General features: G+C 28.5%; 1 protein-coding gene across 4 annotated transcripts in view; it reads left to right on the forward strand.

Annotated features, from left to right (window-relative positions):
• The window catches only part of Not1 (CCR4-NOT transcription complex subunit 1), a 62,780-nt gene that overhangs the window by 23,166 nt on the left and 18,309 nt on the right, over nt 1–21,305 (forward strand). For 2 of the 4 annotated variants that reach the window (XM_087159490.1, XM_087159492.1), the window contains exons 19-33: nt 354–478; nt 2,035–2,145; nt 2,243–2,321; nt 2,773–2,952; nt 3,487–3,630; nt 4,447–4,626; nt 4,708–4,824; nt 4,936–5,046; nt 5,130–5,264; nt 6,612–6,971; nt 8,630–8,770; nt 8,846–9,001; nt 9,084–9,224; nt 11,096–11,200; nt 15,076–15,204. In XM_087159490.1, the coding sequence (XP_087015616.1) occupies nt 354–478; nt 2,035–2,145; nt 2,243–2,321; nt 2,773–2,952; nt 3,487–3,630; nt 4,447–4,626; nt 4,708–4,824; nt 4,936–5,046; nt 5,130–5,264; nt 6,612–6,971; nt 8,630–8,770; nt 8,846–9,001; nt 9,084–9,224; nt 11,096–11,200; nt 15,076–15,204 (2,214 nt within the window). The remainder of the gene's footprint in view (nt 1–353; nt 479–2,034; nt 2,146–2,242; nt 2,322–2,772; nt 2,953–3,486; nt 3,631–4,446; nt 4,627–4,707; nt 4,825–4,935; nt 5,047–5,129; nt 5,265–6,611; nt 6,972–8,629; nt 8,771–8,845; nt 9,002–9,083; nt 9,225–11,095; nt 11,201–15,075; nt 15,205–21,305) is intronic. The other 2 variants (XM_087159491.1, XM_087159493.1) reach the window with 1 other exon arrangement.

The following is a 21,305-nucleotide window of genomic DNA, read 5'->3' on the forward strand; positions in this document are numbered from 1 at the left end:
AGTTCACTATAGAGGGGTTTGACTGTTTGTATATATATATATAGATAGAGATATAAGTACCTATCTAAATTATACTTGGTAGTCTTCATACGTTTATAGAAGCCAGAACCTATTTAAGAACCAGCATATTATAGCACCATTAGTAGTGTTGCTGTTCTTTGCTTTTATGAAATTGCATAAAGAGGATTACTATTTTTTTATAATATCTATAAATATATAATGCAAACTCATGGTGGATCAGTAGTTAGAGCGTGAGACTTCCAATGAGGTGAACCGAGTTTGCATGCTTGTTTTTGTATATTATTTATTATGGTTAATTTATTAATTTAAATACTGTTATCTTTGTTTTTCAGGAAGTCTGTAATTGCATGATAAAAAATCTGTTTGAAGAATATAGATTTTTCCCCCAGTATCCAGATAAAGAACTAATCATTACTGCACAACTTTTTGGTGGCATTGTTGATCGTAATTTAGTAAGGTATGGTGTTTCAATATATTTATAAAAAAAAAGAGGTTTTTGCACCAGGAAAACCTGGAATTTTCAGGGAAAATGAGATTTTTTTAAAAAATAATGTCATGAATAAACTTAATTTTACATTAAAACCAGAAATTTGGCACTATATCATATTGCAAAATTTTAGTCTTCCATTTTCAACCATAGATTGCATTTGCACAATGGAGGATTTTAAAAAAGATTATTAATCAGATTTTTTTTCCTGCCTGACCATAAGTGTAGTTTCAAAATTCTATTATTCTGAAGTCTTACAGGGGTGTTGTCAGTTGAATGTCCGACTTTTGAAACTTCTGCCTTGAGAGCATTGATGTATTAGGTTATTATCAGTTCTGCTACTCAAATTTTGTGACAAATAATTGTTTTATAATTTCAGAATAATACATCATTTATTATAAACAAAAAAAATTTACCATTTGCTTCGTTTATTTATTTGATATCTGTCAAAGAAACAATATTTTTTAATTGAATGAATTCTGATTCCTCAGAGGTCTGATATCATTTGCAAGTTTTGCCTCATATGGAATCACATGTGCTTTTATGATATTTCTTCTATTTAGTAAAAGAAATAAAAGTAAAAGGATTAATTATGCAAAATCATACAATTATTTATTAATGAAAGCAGACTATTATTTTTTATGAAGCAGATTGCAGACTATAAGATTTAAAATTACCACTTGGTAATTTCAAATCTTATAGTCTCTAAGCACCATTTATTAGGGCTTACTTCATTTGAAATGTGCCATATGATTATATTTTAATAGCAGAATAGTTATAGGATTAAACAAATATTAATCTAAGCACTTTTACCTCTACAAAGAGTATTATTCAATACAACTTATATTAATTTTTAAAAAAATTTCTTTTTTTCCTTTTCTCAAGCCCATATAATGATTAAATTTCAGAAAAGTTGTTCAAATTCTTCATTTTACCCGTTGTTAGTTTTTGTTGTTAATGAGACAAAATTAGAATTTTGTTAAATTATCTTCTTTATTCATTTTTTTTAAAATTATTATTATTTGATATTTCTCAAAATCCTTACAACTTAACACTAAGCATACCATAACCAGTCAAAAGACTGGTTTTTGTATTGTAAAGTATTGGTATATATAGTGTTAAAACATTGATAAAAGCTTCTTTTTTTTTTAAGCCTAGAAGTTTTTGAGTGATGTTTGAAAAGTTACTTTAATCTTTTAAATATTATTATTCAAGGTTTATTAATTTATTGATATCTTTTCTTTTAGCAGATAATAGCAACTAATAACGATGAGCAAACAAATTCATTTCATATTGTAATTATCTTTTTAAAAAAGAAAATTTTGCTTTTTCTTATTCATAAAATAAAGATGCCTTTTGAATCAAACTCATAATTTTATTTAATAATTAGATTAACAGCTCTCTCTTTCTAAGTAACTCTTTCCAGCTGTATAAAAAATGATTCTTTTCTTAACATTGATTAAGGAAATAATTTTTCGATAAAAGTCATTTTTTAAAAACAATGCAAAATTGTGTTTCTTTTTCAGCTACTTAAGCCTGGGATTGGCACTTAGATTTATTTTGGAATCATTAAAGAAACCTCAAGGAAGTAAAATGTACTACTTTGGCTGCACAGCTGTTGAAGCTTTCAAAAATAAGTAATAATACATTTAGAAATTTGATTTAATCAAAATTTGTGTATTAAATATTTCCCATTTATATCATAGTAAATGTTTGTTTTTTCTTTCTTTCCAGATTGAAAGAATTACCTGCATATTGCCAACATGTCACTACTATACCAAATTTCCATGAACTTCCTCCTCATATAATAGAGGTAAAGTTAGAGAAATGTTCAAAATAAATGCATCAAAAATTACAGTAAATGTTAAATTATGAATTTATTAGAAAAGTTTAATTACTGAACAAAGCTATTACCCACACATAGGATTCCACTGAAATCTGACCTTCTTTAGAAGGACTGATTTCTTCTTTCTTTTCTTTGATTAAAAAATAATTATGAAACATTTCTTTAAAATCTCCAACTTTTAACTTTGGTAACAGCTTTTTCATATCATGTAAACCCTAGTCTTCTATCCTAAATAAATCTTTTACATTTGATGTAATTTCTCATTCAGTTCTTTTGGGAATTTATATTTAATTATCAGCTTATTATTTCCCATCTTGTTGAAGTATATTGTTTAAATAGTTTTTCTGATTTGAAATACTGATCTTCTTATTAATTTAATTTAGGTTTGTCATTATTTTAATTTTGTATTATTTTTTAGTACATTGAATATGGTGCAAGGAATCAAGACCCACCTCCACGCACGCAGCCTATTACAACAACATTTCCAACTTTGACACCTGCTCTAACACAGCCTCCAAATTTACCACTAACTGTAACTACTGTGACCACAACCATTACAACTTCAACAACTAAAGCTACTGTACCTGGCAAAGTAATGGTAAATGCTACATTCAAGGTGTCTAGCAATCTGGATAACCTAGGATTTTTAAATTTCTTAAGACAGTCAGGGAAATGTTTAAAATTAACATAATTTAAAATCTTGATTTTTTTTTTTTTTTTTAATATTAAGAAAAAAAATTCCACTCTCTAATACGCAACTATTATAAACAATTCTTTTTTTTTTTTTTCTTTTTTTTTTCTAATACAAAAAAATCTTCATTTGGTATGTAATTTTTAAATTAAAATCAGTCAAAAAAAACTTTTTTTATATATTTAGCAAAAATTATAATTTATATGTTAGTAAATGTACATAATTAGAATTAATATATTATACTTGATTTCATACCACTTAATATTTTACTAACTAGTATTTTGAAAAAATAATGTAAAGAAAGCAGTTCTTTAAATTTTGATATTAAAGTCTGGAAGAGTAATGGAAATTTTATCCAGAATTTTGCCAGACGCCTGTACATTCTTTTCAATTCATAACTATCTTGCTCCTGTAAACATCCTGCACTGTTCTCTTTTTTAGCCATCTATTGTTAATCCAACAAGCATAGACACTTTATTAGTTGCAACTGAAAAAGATGAAAAACTTGTTGTTCCACCTGAATCTGTGCAAGATAAAGTAGCTTTCATTGTTAACAATCTGTCACAATCCAATCTTGTACAAAAAGTAAGCTATTTAGTTACTCTTGAAATGTTTTCTTTAAAACCTGATACTGACCTTACCTTAATATGTTTAAAGTTTAAATATATCATCAAAACAATGCCTTTGGATATTTTTTGTACATGAAACAATATGTGTTTCATGTACAAAAAGAAAAACCTTTGAACGAATAATTCATTAAAAAAATTTTAATCTCTAATAAGAGTATTACTAATGTTTAATATTAAAAATATGTTTCAAAAAGAATCTTACAGCATTTAAAAAAATTTCTCATTTTTGCTCATTTATTTACTGTCCATTATTATTTTGTATTTAATGTCTTTTAATTTTTTCTTTGAAATGTTGAATGAAATGAAATCATTCTAATCCTATAATCAGTGACATGTTCATTTTCATAATGGTATCCAATCCTTACTTAAAAAGTGTTTTTTTTTTATTTATTTTATTTTTTTTTTTGCAAAACGTGTTTAAAGGCTGAAAAATTGACCGTTTCTTATAGATTTAGAACTATAATGCACACGAAAACTTGCAATTTTACTGATTACCTCCCCCATCGTACTGATGAAATTTTATTGAGTCAAATAATTTTAACACAATATTTACATTGACTTGATATTTTTTTTTCAATTATTATTTTCATAACTTTTAAAATTAGTTATGCTATTAATATTAAAATATGTATATGCTGTTATTGTATTAATCAATTTTATTTACCTGTTCATATGCATGTATCTACTCATCTAAAAATATAGTTTTTTTCATCTTTACAAAAAAATTATATTTAGTTTTTATTACTCACAGTGTCATTAATTTTATTTCTAGACTGATGAATTTAGAGAAATCATTAAAGATGAATATTGGCCTTGGGCATCTCAGTATCTAGTCATGAAAAGAGCTTCTATTGAACCCAACTTTCACACTTTATACTCAAATTTTCTAGATACTTTAAAATTACCAGATTTAACAAAACTGGTGATAAGGGAGACCTTCAGGAATATCAAGGTATTCTATTTGTTACTTGAATCAAAGGTTCGAAATAGGATAATTTTTATTTTGTTTTCTAAACTTTATTTTATTTTTCAGGTCTTGCTCCGCAGTGATAAAGGAATAGCAAACTTTTCTGACAGATCTCTACTAAAAAATTTGGGACATTGGCTTGGTATATTGACTATTGCTAAGAATAAGCCAATTTTGACTAGAGTAAGTATTGTATTTTTTTCTTTATTCCATTTTATAAGAAATATGTGTAATTATAAAACTTCTCAGTTAAAAATTTTAAAAAAAATGGCATGTTTTCCTTTTTACAATTAGGATATTGATGTCAAATGTTTGGTAATGGAAGCTTATCATAATGGTCAACAAGAACTGCTTTATATTGTTCCCTTTGTAGCAAAAGTGGTAGAGTCCTGTGCAAAAAGCAAAGTAAGTACATCTTAAATCCGTTATTACTTAATGAACTTTTTTTCTTTTAAAAGTCATATTTTGATCACCATCCTTTTTTATAGGTATTTAAACCGCCTAATCCTTGGACTATGACCATTATGAGTGTTCTTGCAGAATTACATCGAGAGCCAGATTTGAAGTTAAATCTGAAGTTTGAAATTGAAGTGCTTTGCAAACACTTGAGTTTGGATGTAAATGTAAGTTTGTGAAACATTTAATAAACTTAAAATTAGTTACTAACTAGCACTGTAATTTTAATTATATTGTATTGGCGTGCACAAGTAAGTTCTCGCACAAATGTATTATAAACTAAATAACTAAGCTAATATGAAATTAAACGTTGAAGCAATTATTTTAATTTTATTTCAATATCAATAAAAATCCATACACCTTTAGTCTGTGAAGAAGCCCCGAGCTTGCTCCTTCTCAGTGTCTTAGTCGTTCTTTACTTTTTAGTCTTAATATTCAATGTTACTCTCCTGAAGACAAAGAAGAAGCCGTAACAATAATGTTAAAAGTTATTTCTAAGTCTTCGTACTTCATTTATTATTTTATTTTATCAACTAATTTTTAAAAGGGTATTTGTAAATTACAACATTTTAAATTTAATCTTTACATACATATGTAAAACACTAAATTTTAACATTATAATAAACTTCTGTTTACATTAAAATACAAAACATGTCAAATGAATAGCCTAAACTTTCTGGTCTACACAGAAGTGTGTTATGTTTCTCAGCTAATGGTAACAACAAAGACTAGGTTGAATTTTTATCAGTTTCTATAATAAACTGTAGAATAAAGTTAATTAATTGGTCTACTGTGTAAGATAAAACGTACTACTAAAGAGAAATGCTTTTACTGGAGTTTGGATAGTTATAAATACACTAATTATAAATCATACATTAAGTTTTATTGAACTGAAAATAATTATAAAATAAAAAGCAAAAATTCTTTTAAAAAAATTTTTTTTTAATTTTAAACCTTTATCTTGGAGCAAAAATTTCATGCAATTTCATATTTTGTCACGAGAACATAGCAATGTTCTTAGTCTTTATGCTATATTGAATAAAATAAAAAATTCAAATAACTTAGGAACTATTCAAGAGCCTTCAAACTAAATATACAAGTGCCCTCAAACTAAATTATGTATGTGCACTTGGTGCCATTTCCTTGCAAGTGGTAAGCTCCTATTTTCAGCTTTAGTTAAATCATTTAATTATGTTATAATTTTTTTTAATTAGATTTGTTTCGAATTCAAGTTCATATGGCTGTGCCCATCTTTTCCGAGATTATCTAGAGTGGGGGAAAAAGGAAAATATGTTGGATTTTTTAAATATAAAATAGCAAAATCTGAAATGATCACAATTAGTGATATGTATTGCAATTGTACTTTTAAAAAATTTATTTTTTGTCTTATATATTATAAACATTGAAGTTTGTTTTATTTGCACTCAATAAACTTATTAAAAAAAATTAGTTACCACAAGGCAAGTAATTTTCATAAATCTCATGTTTTGTAAAACTATTTATATTTCTTACAGGAGCTGAAAATTTTTAATATTTTAAAAGATGAAGAGCGTATGAGAAAACTAGAATCTCAACTTTCACCTTTGTCTAGTTTGCCAAAACAGAAAGAAGCACAAGTGATAAGTACTGTAAATATTCAGGTGCCAACCCAACCTGTACTGAGTAATGTAATACCTCCTAATGCTAATCCCATACCAAACAATGTGCTTCATGAGGAAAGTATTCAAAATGTATCGTTAAGTAGTCCTCCTGCTCTTACGACCAGCCAAGTGACTTCTTTATGTGCTACATTACCTCAGCCTCAATTTGCATATGGAGATATAAATATTGTGTCAACAAGTCACATAAACCCACACTTGTTAATTAATTCACAGGTATAAATATTTTTTTTTATGTATGAAATTTTTTTTTTTTTAAAATCTTATGGTGATAATTCTCTTTATCACCAGTGCATTTGTTATTAAGGCGTTAAATCCACTTTATCTGACTATTTATACCTTATACAAACTTATCTGGTGCTGGAATCATTTATTTTTCTTGCTATCAGTGAAATTTTAATAAATATTTATTGCCATAATTTTGCGGAGGTAGTCCACCCCAGGATATACTCCGCACCCATAAAATTTGACTTTCATCAGAGAGGCCGCACCATCGGGTACGCACAAAATTTTAATGTGTGATTGATTGCTGAATAATGCATCTGGTACAAATAACAATTTTCTATACAAAATAAGTTATTAAACCTTTAAAAATAATTATTAAATATACTATAAATTAGTATATACAATCTTACTTAAAATCAGAAATTCGATAATTTTTATCATAACTTTTCAAATGTCCACAAAGTTGTACTGTGTACAATTGGCCGCAATTCCAATGCCACTCAATCACAAAGGCATTACGTTGCTAAATGCTAATTTAAAATACTCTAATTTTATGTGAATCTAGCAATTAAAAATCTGAGTATAATTAAAATAAGTTATCAAAATACAATAAATTGATGAAAAGAATCTTACTAGGCACTATATTGTACCGTATGATATATATGTACCATATCCATTCTTTGGTTGAAGGAGTGAGCGCCTGTCACACTATTGTAACCTTCTTGCAAACTGTTTTTCGCCTGCATTGTTAATTCTCTAAATTATAATTAATTGTGAATTATAAAAATAGGTCGCTGCAAAAAATAAAAAGGGGAAGATATAATAATGAAATTTTAAATCAATTTTTAAAAAAACACCAAATAGGCTGTTGCCCTATTAGACATGCCACACATACCAAAATGTAATGTTTTTAATCATTAACGTCGCGATGCATTCCACTTTATATTAAATAAGCATTCATTTTATGTCAATTGTATTTCTTTAAGCATGAAGATAGTAAACATTTTTGAATGTAAGAAATTTTAATGGAATCAAAAATGAATTTATTAATTAGAAATCTTTTAGCTAATTAACAGGAATCCTTTAGGTAGGAAATAATGAACAATTATAAGTTTTAGAAGGAAAAAAAACTTCTGTATTTACATGTAAATTCTTATGTTTATTGTATTTACATGTAAATTATTATTACTTAAAATCATACTAGTAAAAATTGTGAAATTTTATAAAAAAAATTTTAGTCAATTTCGGGTTTAACTGGAAAATGACTACCTTGAATCTCCTTGAAATATTTATTTGTATTTTTATAATGAGTATTCAACTATTTATAAACAATAGGAAAAATATTTCTAAATATATAGTAGGCAAACATTAAATGACTATTTATAGCAATTTTTAAAAAGTAAAAGTTAGTTTTGTTTTCTTCAGTTTAAATTTTTATGTGACGTTTTCAGTATTTTTTTTTTCCTTCCAGTGTTTTTTAAATAAAAATTGCACAATATGTTTCTTATGTCCTAAATTCTTACTTAAATTAAAATACTGCGAAAAAATATTTCTTTTTTTTTTTTCACAAATTCTGAAAATAATTTTATAAAATCAAAAAATCTTTTTCGCTTACTTATCTTTTACACTTATTTTTTACACAATTTTAGCTTCCATTGTTCCAAGCTCATGCTCAGTTAAAACAGTGTGTCAGAGCAGCCATTGAAAGAGCTGTTCAAGAATGGATTGGACCAGTTGTTGATAGATCCGTAAAGATATCATTAACTACTTGTGAACAAATAATCAAAAAAGTAACTTATTTTTCTATCTGTAACACTAAGATTTATTCAGACATTCACAACTAATCCTATCTGTTTTAAAACCAGGATTTTGCATTGGATCCCGAAGAATCGAGAATGAGGGGAGCTGCACATCACATGATCCGAAGCTTGACTGCTGGGATGGTTATGATTACTTGCCGTGATCCGTTATTAATTTCCATCGTTAATAACTTGAGAAATGCTTTCACAACAGCCTTAAGAGTAAAAAGCCTTTTTATACATATGTTTTTTTTCACTCATTGGTAAAATGAAGAATATTAAGCTTTGTCTAAATTAATTGCAGAATCCTACCCCACAACAAAAGGAACTAACAGAACATGCATCTGACATTGTTGCAAGAGATAATTTGGAACTAGCATGTTGTTTTATCCAAAAGACAGCTGTGGAAAAGGCTCTTCCTGAGATTGACAAGCGACTTAGCAATGTAAGTTATAAAATTATATTTATTTTAAGTACAAATGACACTTTATTTGCTACAAAACTTTTAAGCTTGACTGAATGTTGTTAAAGAAAAAACAAAATGTCATTTTTATGTTTTTTTCTATGAATACATTGAGTCTTGATTATATACAAAGATTACAAGTAGTCTTTTGACAATTAGAATTCAATTAGGGATATCATTTTGTAACTTTTGAAGTATTCATATGCAAATAATTATTAAATTACAAAATAACGAACGAAAAACTGTAAAATAATATGAATACTTTGCAGATTTGTGGGTTTTTGTAAAAAGTGCTCAATTTTCTCTTTTCCAAAATGAGATGCCTTACAATGCTCATTCTCGCCATAAATTACACTCAAAGCGTAGGTTTTGCATTGTTCATTTTCACAATTTATTCAACCACATTCTGTTTGGACTTACAGTAATTTGTATAACACAAAAGTGTCTTATTCGCTATTTTAACATTTAGCATATGCTGTAAGAAATCTTAAGTTATTCAGCAATAGATTTTAAAATAATTAAATTTTAAAAATCATCTCTAATTTGTTAAATGTGATGAATATATGGACCATGTAATAATTGCTTCTGGCAAAATTTTTAATTGCTTCATTAAAGAAATACTGAACCAAATTACAAATTTTAATTAAAAAAGAAAAAGTAACTAGTTTACATTTGTAAAATGTAATTATTAAGATTTTCTTAGTTAGCTTAACTTTTTACTCACATTATAAGTTCAGTATAATTCGTAATTTTAATCTTGTAAATTTTTTTGTTAAATATACATTTGTAATTAATTTTATTTAAGAAAGTACAATAAATAATTGAATAAAATTATTATTAGTTTAAAAAATAGTATGAGCATCTCTATTTTGAATATATATTTTAAATTGTGCATAAAATGTTTTTATAGTGGCTGATAGAATCTTTGCCAGAAACTAGATATTTTATCGTGATTATATGAACTCTTTGAAAAAGGTTTTTGTATTTTGTTAATGTTATGTAATATACACAGAACTTTAGACAATAGGGGGGAAATATTTGTTTGTGTATCTTAATGATTGTTTTTCTTTTTAAATTGCCTGAAAAATATTTTTTGAGTGCTTTTTACTGAAAAAGTGGACTATGCACCCTGCTTAGCTCCAAAAAAAAAACTTTAAATATCTTCTAGTGGATAAATGGTTTCTCTTTCAAGAAAATAGACCCATTTATAGCACTTTTGAAAACTACTTATCTAGACTGGAACATACTAATAAAGTGAATGAATGTGCATTTAAATTCATATTCAATGTTTTTAGATATAATTGATGCAAATAGAATCGAAATGGTTATAGCTTAGAAATCTCACACAAATTTTGTTCTAAAAGATATTGACTGACAATCTGCAAAACTGAAATTTTAGGAAACATCTGTTTTCTATAATTTGGATTAGAATCATTGTCTAATATTAATGACACACCTCTTTAAAATAAGCTCTTCTGGGATTTTTAGAGTACATAACGAGACTTGTTTCATTTTCTGACCTCCCTACTTTGATTTCAGATAAATGTTATAACATCTTTAATGGATTTCTGATTACGAAAACTTTTTCATGCAAGTAAAAAGAAAAATTAAATCCAGTATCTTTTATACATGTTTCCCCAATGACATTTATTTTTAAGTTATTTTACTACCTATAACTTTTGTGTAAGTAATGAGTATTTCAACAAGTTGGAAAAAAATTAATAATGTGATATTAAATGCACATTTGTAATGTTTTGTTGCATGTGTTGTTTTTTAAACATCACTAGCATTTGTGCCTTAAAAAGTATTTAACTTTTATGATTTAAAAAAAATTCTTTTCAATGATGCTTCAGGAATATGATGCAAGAAAACATGCCAGGAGTGAAGGTCGGCGTTATTGTGATCCTATGGCCTTAACTTATCAAGCAGAAAGAATGCCTGAACAAATTAGACTAAAGGTTTGTTTTTGATGCTCATAAATTTCTGGCCAATTTCTCTTTATGGTTATCAGTCACTTCATCAATATTGTATAGTTTATACAAAATATAAACATAGTCACTTTACCAAATTTACCACTTTAAACTTTTTTTTGTGAAACCTGTTCCACAACCTTTCAGCTGCCCAATCATTCTCTTTCCTTTCTATTTTATTTTGTTTGACTTAATCTATAAGGCATTTAATTTTCTTAATGCGTGTTGCGAAGTTTGATGCAATTTGCCAATTTTTGCTCTTCTGTCGTTGAACTCTCTAAGTTAATTATAAGCTGTACCAGGACTGTTAATTAAAAAATGTCTAAAGATAATTTTCTTACACTTTTTGCCTAACTTTATAAAACCAAATTACTCAGGTTTTTAAAATTCCCTTTATTTCTCAGTTAATATAATTTCCTATGTCTAAAATTTAAATTGTGCGTATAAATACTCTCTTTATGTTGTTACTATTGCAAATCCACTTAGTGTTTCGATTGTATTTTCAGCAGTTATTGATATTGATTTGCACATGGGTTTTAAATATCCCAATATATTTCTGACAATATGGGAAATTCGAATCTTGCATATGAATATGTAATTTTTAACGCAATGATTCTATCGCTTTTGGGGGGGGGCATTTTTTCACACAGTTTTTAAAATCCCATATTTTTAATACAGTATTATTTATTTATTACAGTAGCCGAATCTTGAAACGAAACATGCCTTTTGTACCTCCTTTTTGAAAAGTCCTATTAGCGTTTTTTCACTGTCTATCTTTCTTTTTCCAGTAAATACTGCTATGGATTTCAAGATTTTTAACTTTTTTCCTGTGGTGATGATTTACAAAATGCGTAAAAGGAAATCATTTATGTGTGTACCTCTTATAAAATGTGAAAATATCGCCCATGTTATTAGAATTTTTAAAAAAAATCTTACATATTCATTTTAAAAATAAATTACATACAATTTTATTTTATCCAAATAGGGTTTTTTTGGTAAACACAATGTATCTGTTACTTTAAATTAGTGATACAGTAGGGAACCGATTATCCGGAACGATCGGGACCATCGCTATTCCAGATAACTGATTTTTCCGGTTTTCTGAATCGCTACAAAAAGCCGTTTTTTTATTGTTAAACCCAGCTAAAAAAAAAAAAAAAAATTGGAATTAATCTTAAAAAGAAGAAAAAACTATGAAGTAATACACTAATGATTATTTCTAAAATGATGGTAAGGTAAACATCTTTCAAAAAAGAAAGAAAAATCCTAAAATCTTATGAGGAAAAAAATTTTTTTTTAAAAAAATGGCGAGAAAATTTATCGAAATTCGTTCCGGTTTTTTGGTTTTCTGATTTCCGGATAACGGGTACTGTACTGTACCTCGAGATACCTCAGTTCCCGAGAGTGCTCCTCGACGAGCTCGTTCACGTCTCTCTCACCCGATGAATTTTCCCAGAGACACAATCTCCTCCTCCACTGGCACTTCTGGTTCGAAGCTACAGACTCAAGCCACAGCTTCTTCCATGCAGAAGTCAAGGTCCTCGTTGTAACACTCAGTCAGGCCTGATCAATAATTCTGAGGCATATCACGATGTTAAAGTGGTCCTTCCAGTATTCTCGAAGGGTGAGGTTTATGTTCTCTATCACCTCAAAGCATCGCCGGAACAGGTGCTTAGTGTACAGCTTTTTAAAATTAGAAATCACCTGCTGATCCATGGGCTGCAGGATAGGAGTGGTGTTAGGTGGTAGATAGAGAACCTTTATAAACTTGAACTCTTCGAGGATGTCGTGTTCGAGGTTTGGTGTGTGAGCAGGTGCATTGTCGAGGACGAGAAGGGCTTGCATGACCGTTCCTCGTATCTCAAATGTCGCATGTATCTCAAATAACTCGTATCTCGAGGTACCACTGTATGTATATTTGTTATTATTAAAAGTATCTTGCAGAAATATATTAATGCTAGAGAGGTTTGATGCAGAAAGTCCAAAAAATTCTACCACAGGAAAAATTGCCATTCTGCCTCTTATTAACTATCACAACTTGCTTAGGCTGATATAATTACTTTAAACAATAGATACTGTAATTAAAACTAAATTTTAAACCAGGGCTGCCAACTTCTGTGCTTTTTTTAAAAGTTTTTATAAAATGGTAGACAGTTAAAAACGAAATATTTGGGATTTTTTCCAACATTTTAAAAGCCTCCCCACAAGAGAGCTGTATTGTGGCGTTTCGTATGAACTTTTTAATCTTTTACATATAAAGGTGCGAAAAATAAATCAAATTTACTAACAAAGAATCATACATTAAGACATAAGTTTAGTGGCCACTAGAAGAAATGTTTCCAAAAAGTGCAGAGAATAAGCAGACCTGTTAAACATATTCATAAGCATACAAGTTTTACAGTTCAGTAAATCTTGCCATACGAGGGTTGCTATTTATATTTCTGGCCTTGGCAACAGTAAGTGTTGCTAGGCGACCGCTGACGATTTTAATCGAAAGTTTGGTATTTTTAAACATAAATTCAACATACGATTTACCATTATAGCTTCATTTGTGTTGTTGACAATAAATTGAAAAGTTCTTCTCTTTCAAAAAATGTAATTGAATCGTGAACATTTTCGTGCCATTATTTTTCATAACTTTCGACGTGGATTGTCAAAACAAGAGTGCTTCGATGAACTTAATTCTTCATTCAGCTATAAAGCGCCATCCTACAGCACTGTAAAAAATTGGTATAACGAATTTAATCGTGGTCGATGTTCGATCCAGGACGAATCCCGTGCAGGTCGTCCAAAATCCGTTGTTGTGACAGAAAAGATCGATGCTGTGCGTGAACTGATAAAGCAAGATCGTCATGTGACATACCGTGAGATAGAGGCGTCTTTGGACATTAGTATGACTAGCATCAATAAAATATTGCATGAACATTTGAGCGTAAAAAAAATTTGTTCGCGTTGGATCCCGCATAATCTGACAAACACTCAAAAAAAGGCTCGTGTCGATTGGTGCAAGGAAATGTTGGAAAAATACGTTCAAGGTACATCAAAGGCTGTGTATAGCATCTACACAGGTGACGAATCATGGATCTATGCATATGAGCCGGAAACAAAACAGCAATCAGCTGTATGGGTCTTCCAAGACGAGGCAAAGTTGTTCGAGGAAGAAGCACATCGAAACAAATGATTGCCTATTTCTTCGGCATTAACGGTCATGTGGCAACAGTGGCGTTAGAGCAACGCAGGACGGTCAATTCTGAATGGTACACTACCATTTGTTTGCCAGAAATCATCGGAAAAATTCGAAAAATGCAGAACAGGCGAATCATTCTTCATCATGACAATGCGAGGTCTCAAACAAAGGCATTTCTGACGGAGCGAAAGATCGAACTGACAGGTCATCCGCCGTACAGCCCTGATTTGGCACCCAATGACTTCTTCTTATTCCCACACATCAAAAATAAATTACGTGGACAACGATTTTGAAGAAGCGGTTGATGCATTCAAAACGCATGTTTTGGAGTTACCTCAATCGGACTGGAAAAAGTGCTTTGAAAATTGGTTTAAACGCATGCAAAAGTTTATTGATCATCATGGAGAATATTTTGAAAAACAATAAAACCAATTTCGATCCTACATATTTGTTTTTTCATTATTAGGCCAGAAATATAAATAGCAACCCTCGTATATCGATAAAGGGATATTTTAACTGCTATTTACCTCTAAATGTTTTTAAGAGTCTTTAAAATCATCAATCTTATGAAGATTAAAATTTTTCTTAGAAAAATTGGACTGTCTTGTACACTTTATTCTGTTCTTGTTTGATTTTTTTTTTTTTTTTAAATCTTATTATTTTTTGCATTGTATAGGTTGGTGGTGTGACTGCACAACAAATGGGTGTTTACGAAGAATTTGCACGTATGATTCCTGGATTTCTACCAAATGGTGGAGAAAGAGAACAACAACAACCCGCCAACTTTATTAGCAAACCAATGGCTGTGAGTGATATTTTGTTTAACTTATTTATTTATTATTTTTTTCATCTTTATTCGTAACTGTTTTTTTTTTTTTTTTTTTTTAAATCTTGATATGTAAAATGTGTAAAAGTTTGTTACTTGATTTGAAATAACTTGCATTCATTAATTCTCCAGGGGTCGCATTCCCCCTAAAATTCATAAAACTATGTGCAAACCCTAAAATTCCTAAAAATCTGATAAAATTTTGTTGGTGTTCCTAAAAAATTAAGAGTTATAGGCTAAATATAAATAAAAAAGCAATAATATAAAATATAAGAATTTAACTACATTAATTAAAACTGTTTTAATTTTGCCACATGGGAATTCTGATCCTGAGAGAGGTTTTTCGATAAATAAAGCAATGCTTAATGTGAGTCACCATGAGAATACTATTATGTCTCTTAGACTAATCAAAGATACCATTCGAAATTATGGAGGAGTGTTGAAGATCACCACAACACTATTGAGGGCAGTAAAAGAATCTCACAAATCATATCAAGAATATATTAGAAAAATGATCATGATTAATTTGTTTTTCTCTATCTTCTAATATAAATTGCTGATTTGAAATCTAATAATATCACACAATAGTTTTTCTTAATAAAGTAAGGTAAAGGATAATAATAAAGTTTTGATTAAGAAGGTAAATATTAAATAAAAATCCAAGTTGGTGTTAATTTATTTTTTCTCTTGATTTATTCTCACTTTTGCCTGTTCCTGAATTATGCACTTAATTTCTGATAGGTAATATGTAACGTTGAAATTTCATTTTTACACTTTAGAGATTTCATTCTTGACTTAATAAATTTCAGAGCTTTATTTTATGGCTTGAAATTATTTATGATATGTGTGGATGAATTGTAATAATCTTCTGTTATGTAATAAACTACCGTGTGATCTGTTTTTATCCTAGCAAAATCATATAAACCCCTAAAAAATTTTGAAAAAAGTTCCTAAAATTACCCTAAAATTTTAAAAAAACTTTGCTGCTACCCCTGATTCTCATTCCAACTTACTAGCATAAACTTATGCATATCAACCACTTCATTTTATATATAACTTTTCATTCCATAACATTCCAAGCTCTTCTACTTTTGAAATTTCCCCTGGCTTCTTGTATCTTTTTAATTCTATTTCATCTAATTTGTCTATTGTTTGATAATATGTGCAACAAAAATGTCTAGTGTTTTATTTTATATCATAAGATAAAATAACTACAGTTGCATAGTCTTACCAACAATGATAAAATTTTTAAACTTTTTTAAAGTGTCTTTTAAAAGTAATCAAATCAAGTACAGTATTGACCTAAAAAAAAAAATGATATTAAATATTTCTGAAAAAGCCCAAGCTTTTTATCAAAGCCATTGGTTTTATATATTTTTTGTTACACCTTTGCTTTACGCAATCTCAAAAACCGGTTATGAACCAATAATACATTTGCTGCCACGAGACACGTCCGCTGTGTTTTTTTTTTTTTTTTCCCCAACACAGGGCTCCCAAATGGTCCGTTTTTCCCGCTAAAGTCCGTTTTTCAGATCTAAGTCCGTTTTAGTCCGCTTTTTAACGATTTGGTCCGTTTAGTACTATTTTGAAATCATTCAAAAGATTTTTTTTTTAAAAAAGCGTCTCAATTACTTTAAAATTGCGATTTTAGCTGACAACCTTAGGTCACCCCACGAAAGGGGGCTGGAAAACAGGTGGCTGGCATGTAGGCCCAATCATATCAAATGTCAGCCCTCCAAACTTTCTTTTGGAACAAGCCATAAATCTTAACTAAGGTCAAACAAAAAAAAAGAGGTAGGTTTATCCAATTAGTTAAGCTCCCTGCTGTGGTTGACACCTGACTTCTGAGAAAATTGAAAGAAGCTGACTAGATAAGAAGTAGGGGAGTGTCAAATGTGATATATTGCAACTGGCTCATGGGACATTGCAAATACAGCCACATGGAGATTCTTTTACTTTCAGCTGCTGTTGCTTGAATTCTACTAAGTCATCAAATCAAGAATATTTTGTTAATGGTGTATCAGAGAAGGCATTCTAAAATAAAGTAAGTTATTTTTCACTTTTTTCCTTATTGTTTCATTAATTTTTAAATAATTCTATAGTGGGATAGAAAATGTATGTATGCAAGCTGTTAGAATTTTAATGTTTAAAAGAAGGTAAAAAAAAAAAATATGTGAATTCAACAAAGACAACATAATTTTGAAAATAGATCTTGTTTTTTTTTTTTTTTTTTAAATTTTCTTTTTTAGAAATGAAATCAAATTTGTAAATTAAAATATAATAAATTCTAGTTTTATTATTTTAAACTTTGTCAATTTTATCCATTTTTTATATCGCGATCTTTTTCACTTTCCCGTGCTTGATGGTAGTAGTGTATGATCAGGTAACTAATATTGCAGGGATAATTGTATGCACATGTTCCGATTTCCGATTTATTGCTCCCCCCCCCCTTTTTTTTTTTTTCTTTCTTTCTTATTTTATTCTCTTCTGAATTTCTACAATAGTGTGGTTGGCAAATTGCCAATTGTCGCTTTTTATTTTTTTCCTTGATTTTCATTCTTTTTTTCATTAAACTAACTGACGTTCAGAAGGATATGCACCTCCATTAACGATTTTCCATAATAAAAATCATAAATTTTTTTTTTCATTTTATTTAGAATTTAGTTGACTTTTTTTTTTCTTTAGTAGAACTTTTGTTTTTATTGCCTAACATGTTAATTTAAGATAAGTGTCATTGTTCAAGTAATATAATTAACTGTTTCATATGTAATTTCAAAAGAATTTTTGATTAGATAATCACTTTAATCATAATTTATAATTTTATACTTGAAATAATAATTTATCAAAATTCTTCACTTAAAGAAAGTATTTAGTTGAATCTTCTCTCAAAAAATTTGTTATAATTACTACTTACACATATCAAAATTCTTGCCCCCCCCCTCTAATTATCAGTACTGATATTTATTATAATTAATTTTTTTTTTTTTTTGTTTATTTTACCGTCAGTGTTTGACTAGGGTTTTTATTTATAGTTAACTAATTGTTGCAAAATGTGTTGTAATTATTTTAGCTTTTTATCAGGCACTTAATTTTAATATAATTTGTAAATAATTGTTATGAATCTTTAAGAAAATGGAGAAAGCAGAAAATTGCAAATAAAATTTTTTGTTTAATTCATACAGAATATATAAAACTAAAGAATCACTCTTAATTTTATTAATGTACTTAATTATATAATAATCATTAATATATAATAAAAGTATAAGTTGTTATTAAAAAGTATTTTAATAAATAAGAATTTTCATTTATTCCAAAATTATTAAGTAGTACTTGATATTTCAAATTATCATCATCATAGTTGGCCAGACAGCCCAATGTGGGCCAATGCCTTCCTCTGAAGATTTCTCCATAATGACTTGATTAAATCAAATTAACAATGATAAAATTAAATCAAAGCATTATTTAAAAAAAAAGTTTTAAAATGTTGTTAAATTCATACAGAAGATATAAAACTAAAGAACCACTATTAATTTTATTAATGGATTTTATTGTAAAATAGTAATTAATGTAATAAAAATATAAGTTATTATTAAAAAGTATTTTAATGAATAAGAATTTTTATTCAAAAATTATTAAGTAGTACTTGATATTTCCAATTATCATCACCATAGTTGGCCAGACAGCCCAATGTGGGCCAATGCCTTCCTCTGAAGATTTCTCCATAATGACTTGATTAAATCAAAATATTATTTGAAACAAAGGTTTAAAAATGTTGTTTAATTCATACAGAAGATATAAAACTAAAGAACCACTATTAATTTTATTAATGTATTTTATTGTAAAATAATAATAAATGTAATAAAAGTATAACTTATTATTAAAAAGTATTTTAATAAATAAGAATTTTTATTCCAAAATTATTAAGTAGTGCTTGATATTTCAAATTATCATAATCATAGTTGGCTAGACAGCCCAATGTGGGCCAATGCCTTCCTCTGAAGATTTCTCCATAATGACTTGATTAAATCAAATTAACAATGATAAAATTAAATCAAAATATTATTTGAAATAAAGGTTTAAAAATAGTTTTGCATTTATTGTGTAAGAAATAAGCTTTTTCCTAATTGGAGATTAAAAAGAAAATTAGTAAGTTTTCGCGAAAGATCTCTGTATTTATAAAAATTGATAGCATTTTGAAAGTTTAAAGAAACATACATTTTTAATGTAATAAAATAATTATAAAACATGTTTAAGATTGAGTGTTTAGGATGATGTTAAAGATTATGAGGATTTGTTACTATTTGACTGGGCAATAGTAGAGTGAAAAACAGATGAAGCTAATATCAGTGTGTTGTCATGGCTACTCATTTAAAGTTAAAGTAAAAATATATATGCTGTTTCACCTTTATAGGTTCACTTGGAAGATATTTATTTACAAGTAAAATATATTTAATCAGTGTAAAACTAAATTTATATGTCATATGCAAAAGTCCCTCATTTTTAAGTCATTTTTTCATAGCTTTATATGCATTTAAGCTATTTTAAAAAAGTTATGCCTACTACTCTAGGTATATTACATTGCTTGCCCTTATGAGTGATGGCAGCCTAAGGTGAAATTAGCTCTTTTAAGTTGCCAGCATATCTTTTATCAATTTAGTTCTTTAACTGAAACATATTTTAATTATCATTTAAAACAATGTTCATTAATATTTTCTATCATTGTTAGTTTATGTTCTTAGATTAGAACTATTTAAATTTATTTACATAATTATCCCTTGGACAAGAATAATGGAAGGCATTATCTATTTGGCCTTACCAAAATTTATCCTACTCAAATATTTCTAAAGGTAGCCATATTTTTAATAGTAATAGCATACTTTTGGTAACACTAATAGTTATTTGTTTTCTAAGGCTGTAAATTAAGGTTCTGTAAAAATACTTCAAATTTTGAGGATATAAGGTAGTTTGCTCATTACTTTTCAACTTCATCTTTTGTATTTTTGCAAGTATATTAAATTTCAATGCTATTATGGTTTAGATACTAATATTTTTTTTATTTTTAAGGTTTAACAAAAATGGGAAAATGTAAATTTGACAGTCGATGGTTGGAGAAAACTGATGAAGATGGACATAAGATTAAAGATTGGGGAAAGGAAGAAAAAAACAGTTTATTATGCTTAGTATGTGACAGTTTAATCTCGATTGAGAAAGGATTCAATGCCATCAAAAAACATTATGAGACTGTTAAACACAAGAACAATTTTAAACTGAAGAAGGACTCCTCGCAGTTACATCTTTCATTTTGCGGGACTTCTGACGAAGACAATTCAAATAAGATGCCATCTTTACAATTATATTGTTCTAAAGAAGCTGCTTTACGCGCTGAACTGATCTGGTGCATGAAAGTAGTTGCATGCAACATGTCGGTAGAAACGACTAAAGACATTGCTCATTTATTCAAAGGAATGTTTCCTGGAGCTATTCCGGAGCAATTTTCTTTGAATCCAACCAAAGCAAGCTACTTAATAACAGATGCGCTTGCTCCGTATTTTAAAGAAATGCTTTTGACAGAAGTACAGGGAGCTTTCTTTTCAATTCAGTATGATGAGACAACCAACAATGCGGGACAGAAAGAACTGCAAATTTTAATAAGATTTTGGTCGGAATCCACAGGAGAAGTGTGCACAAAACATCTGGAGAGTGTTTGCATGGGGCATGCCACAGCAGAAGACATAAAGAAAAACATTTTGAAATGTTTAGACAATGCAAACCTGCCTCTTTGTAAGATATTAATGTTAGGAAGTGATGGGCCAAATGTTAATAAAAAGGTATTTAGACTGATCAATGAAGAAATGAAATTGGTTTGAAATGAAGGGCTGTTTGATGTAGGCTTCTGTAATATTCATATCATGCATAATGCATTTCAAAAGGGGTTGGGGGAACTAGGATGCGATGCATCAGATTTAATTATTGGCCTTTTTAACTATTTCCAAGACTGGCCATCCCGCTGGGAAGACTTTTCCAACATCCAAATGAAGAAGAAAGTGCCAAACTTGCATTTCCTTAAGCACGTGACTTCA

This window comes from Parasteatoda tepidariorum, chromosome 3, assembly GCF_982258835.1.
Source record: "Parasteatoda tepidariorum strain Cologne lab strain chromosome 3, Ptep-v5.0, whole genome shotgun sequence".
In the NCBI taxonomy this organism is placed as follows: Eukaryota; Metazoa; Arthropoda; class Arachnida; order Araneae; family Theridiidae; genus Parasteatoda; species Parasteatoda tepidariorum.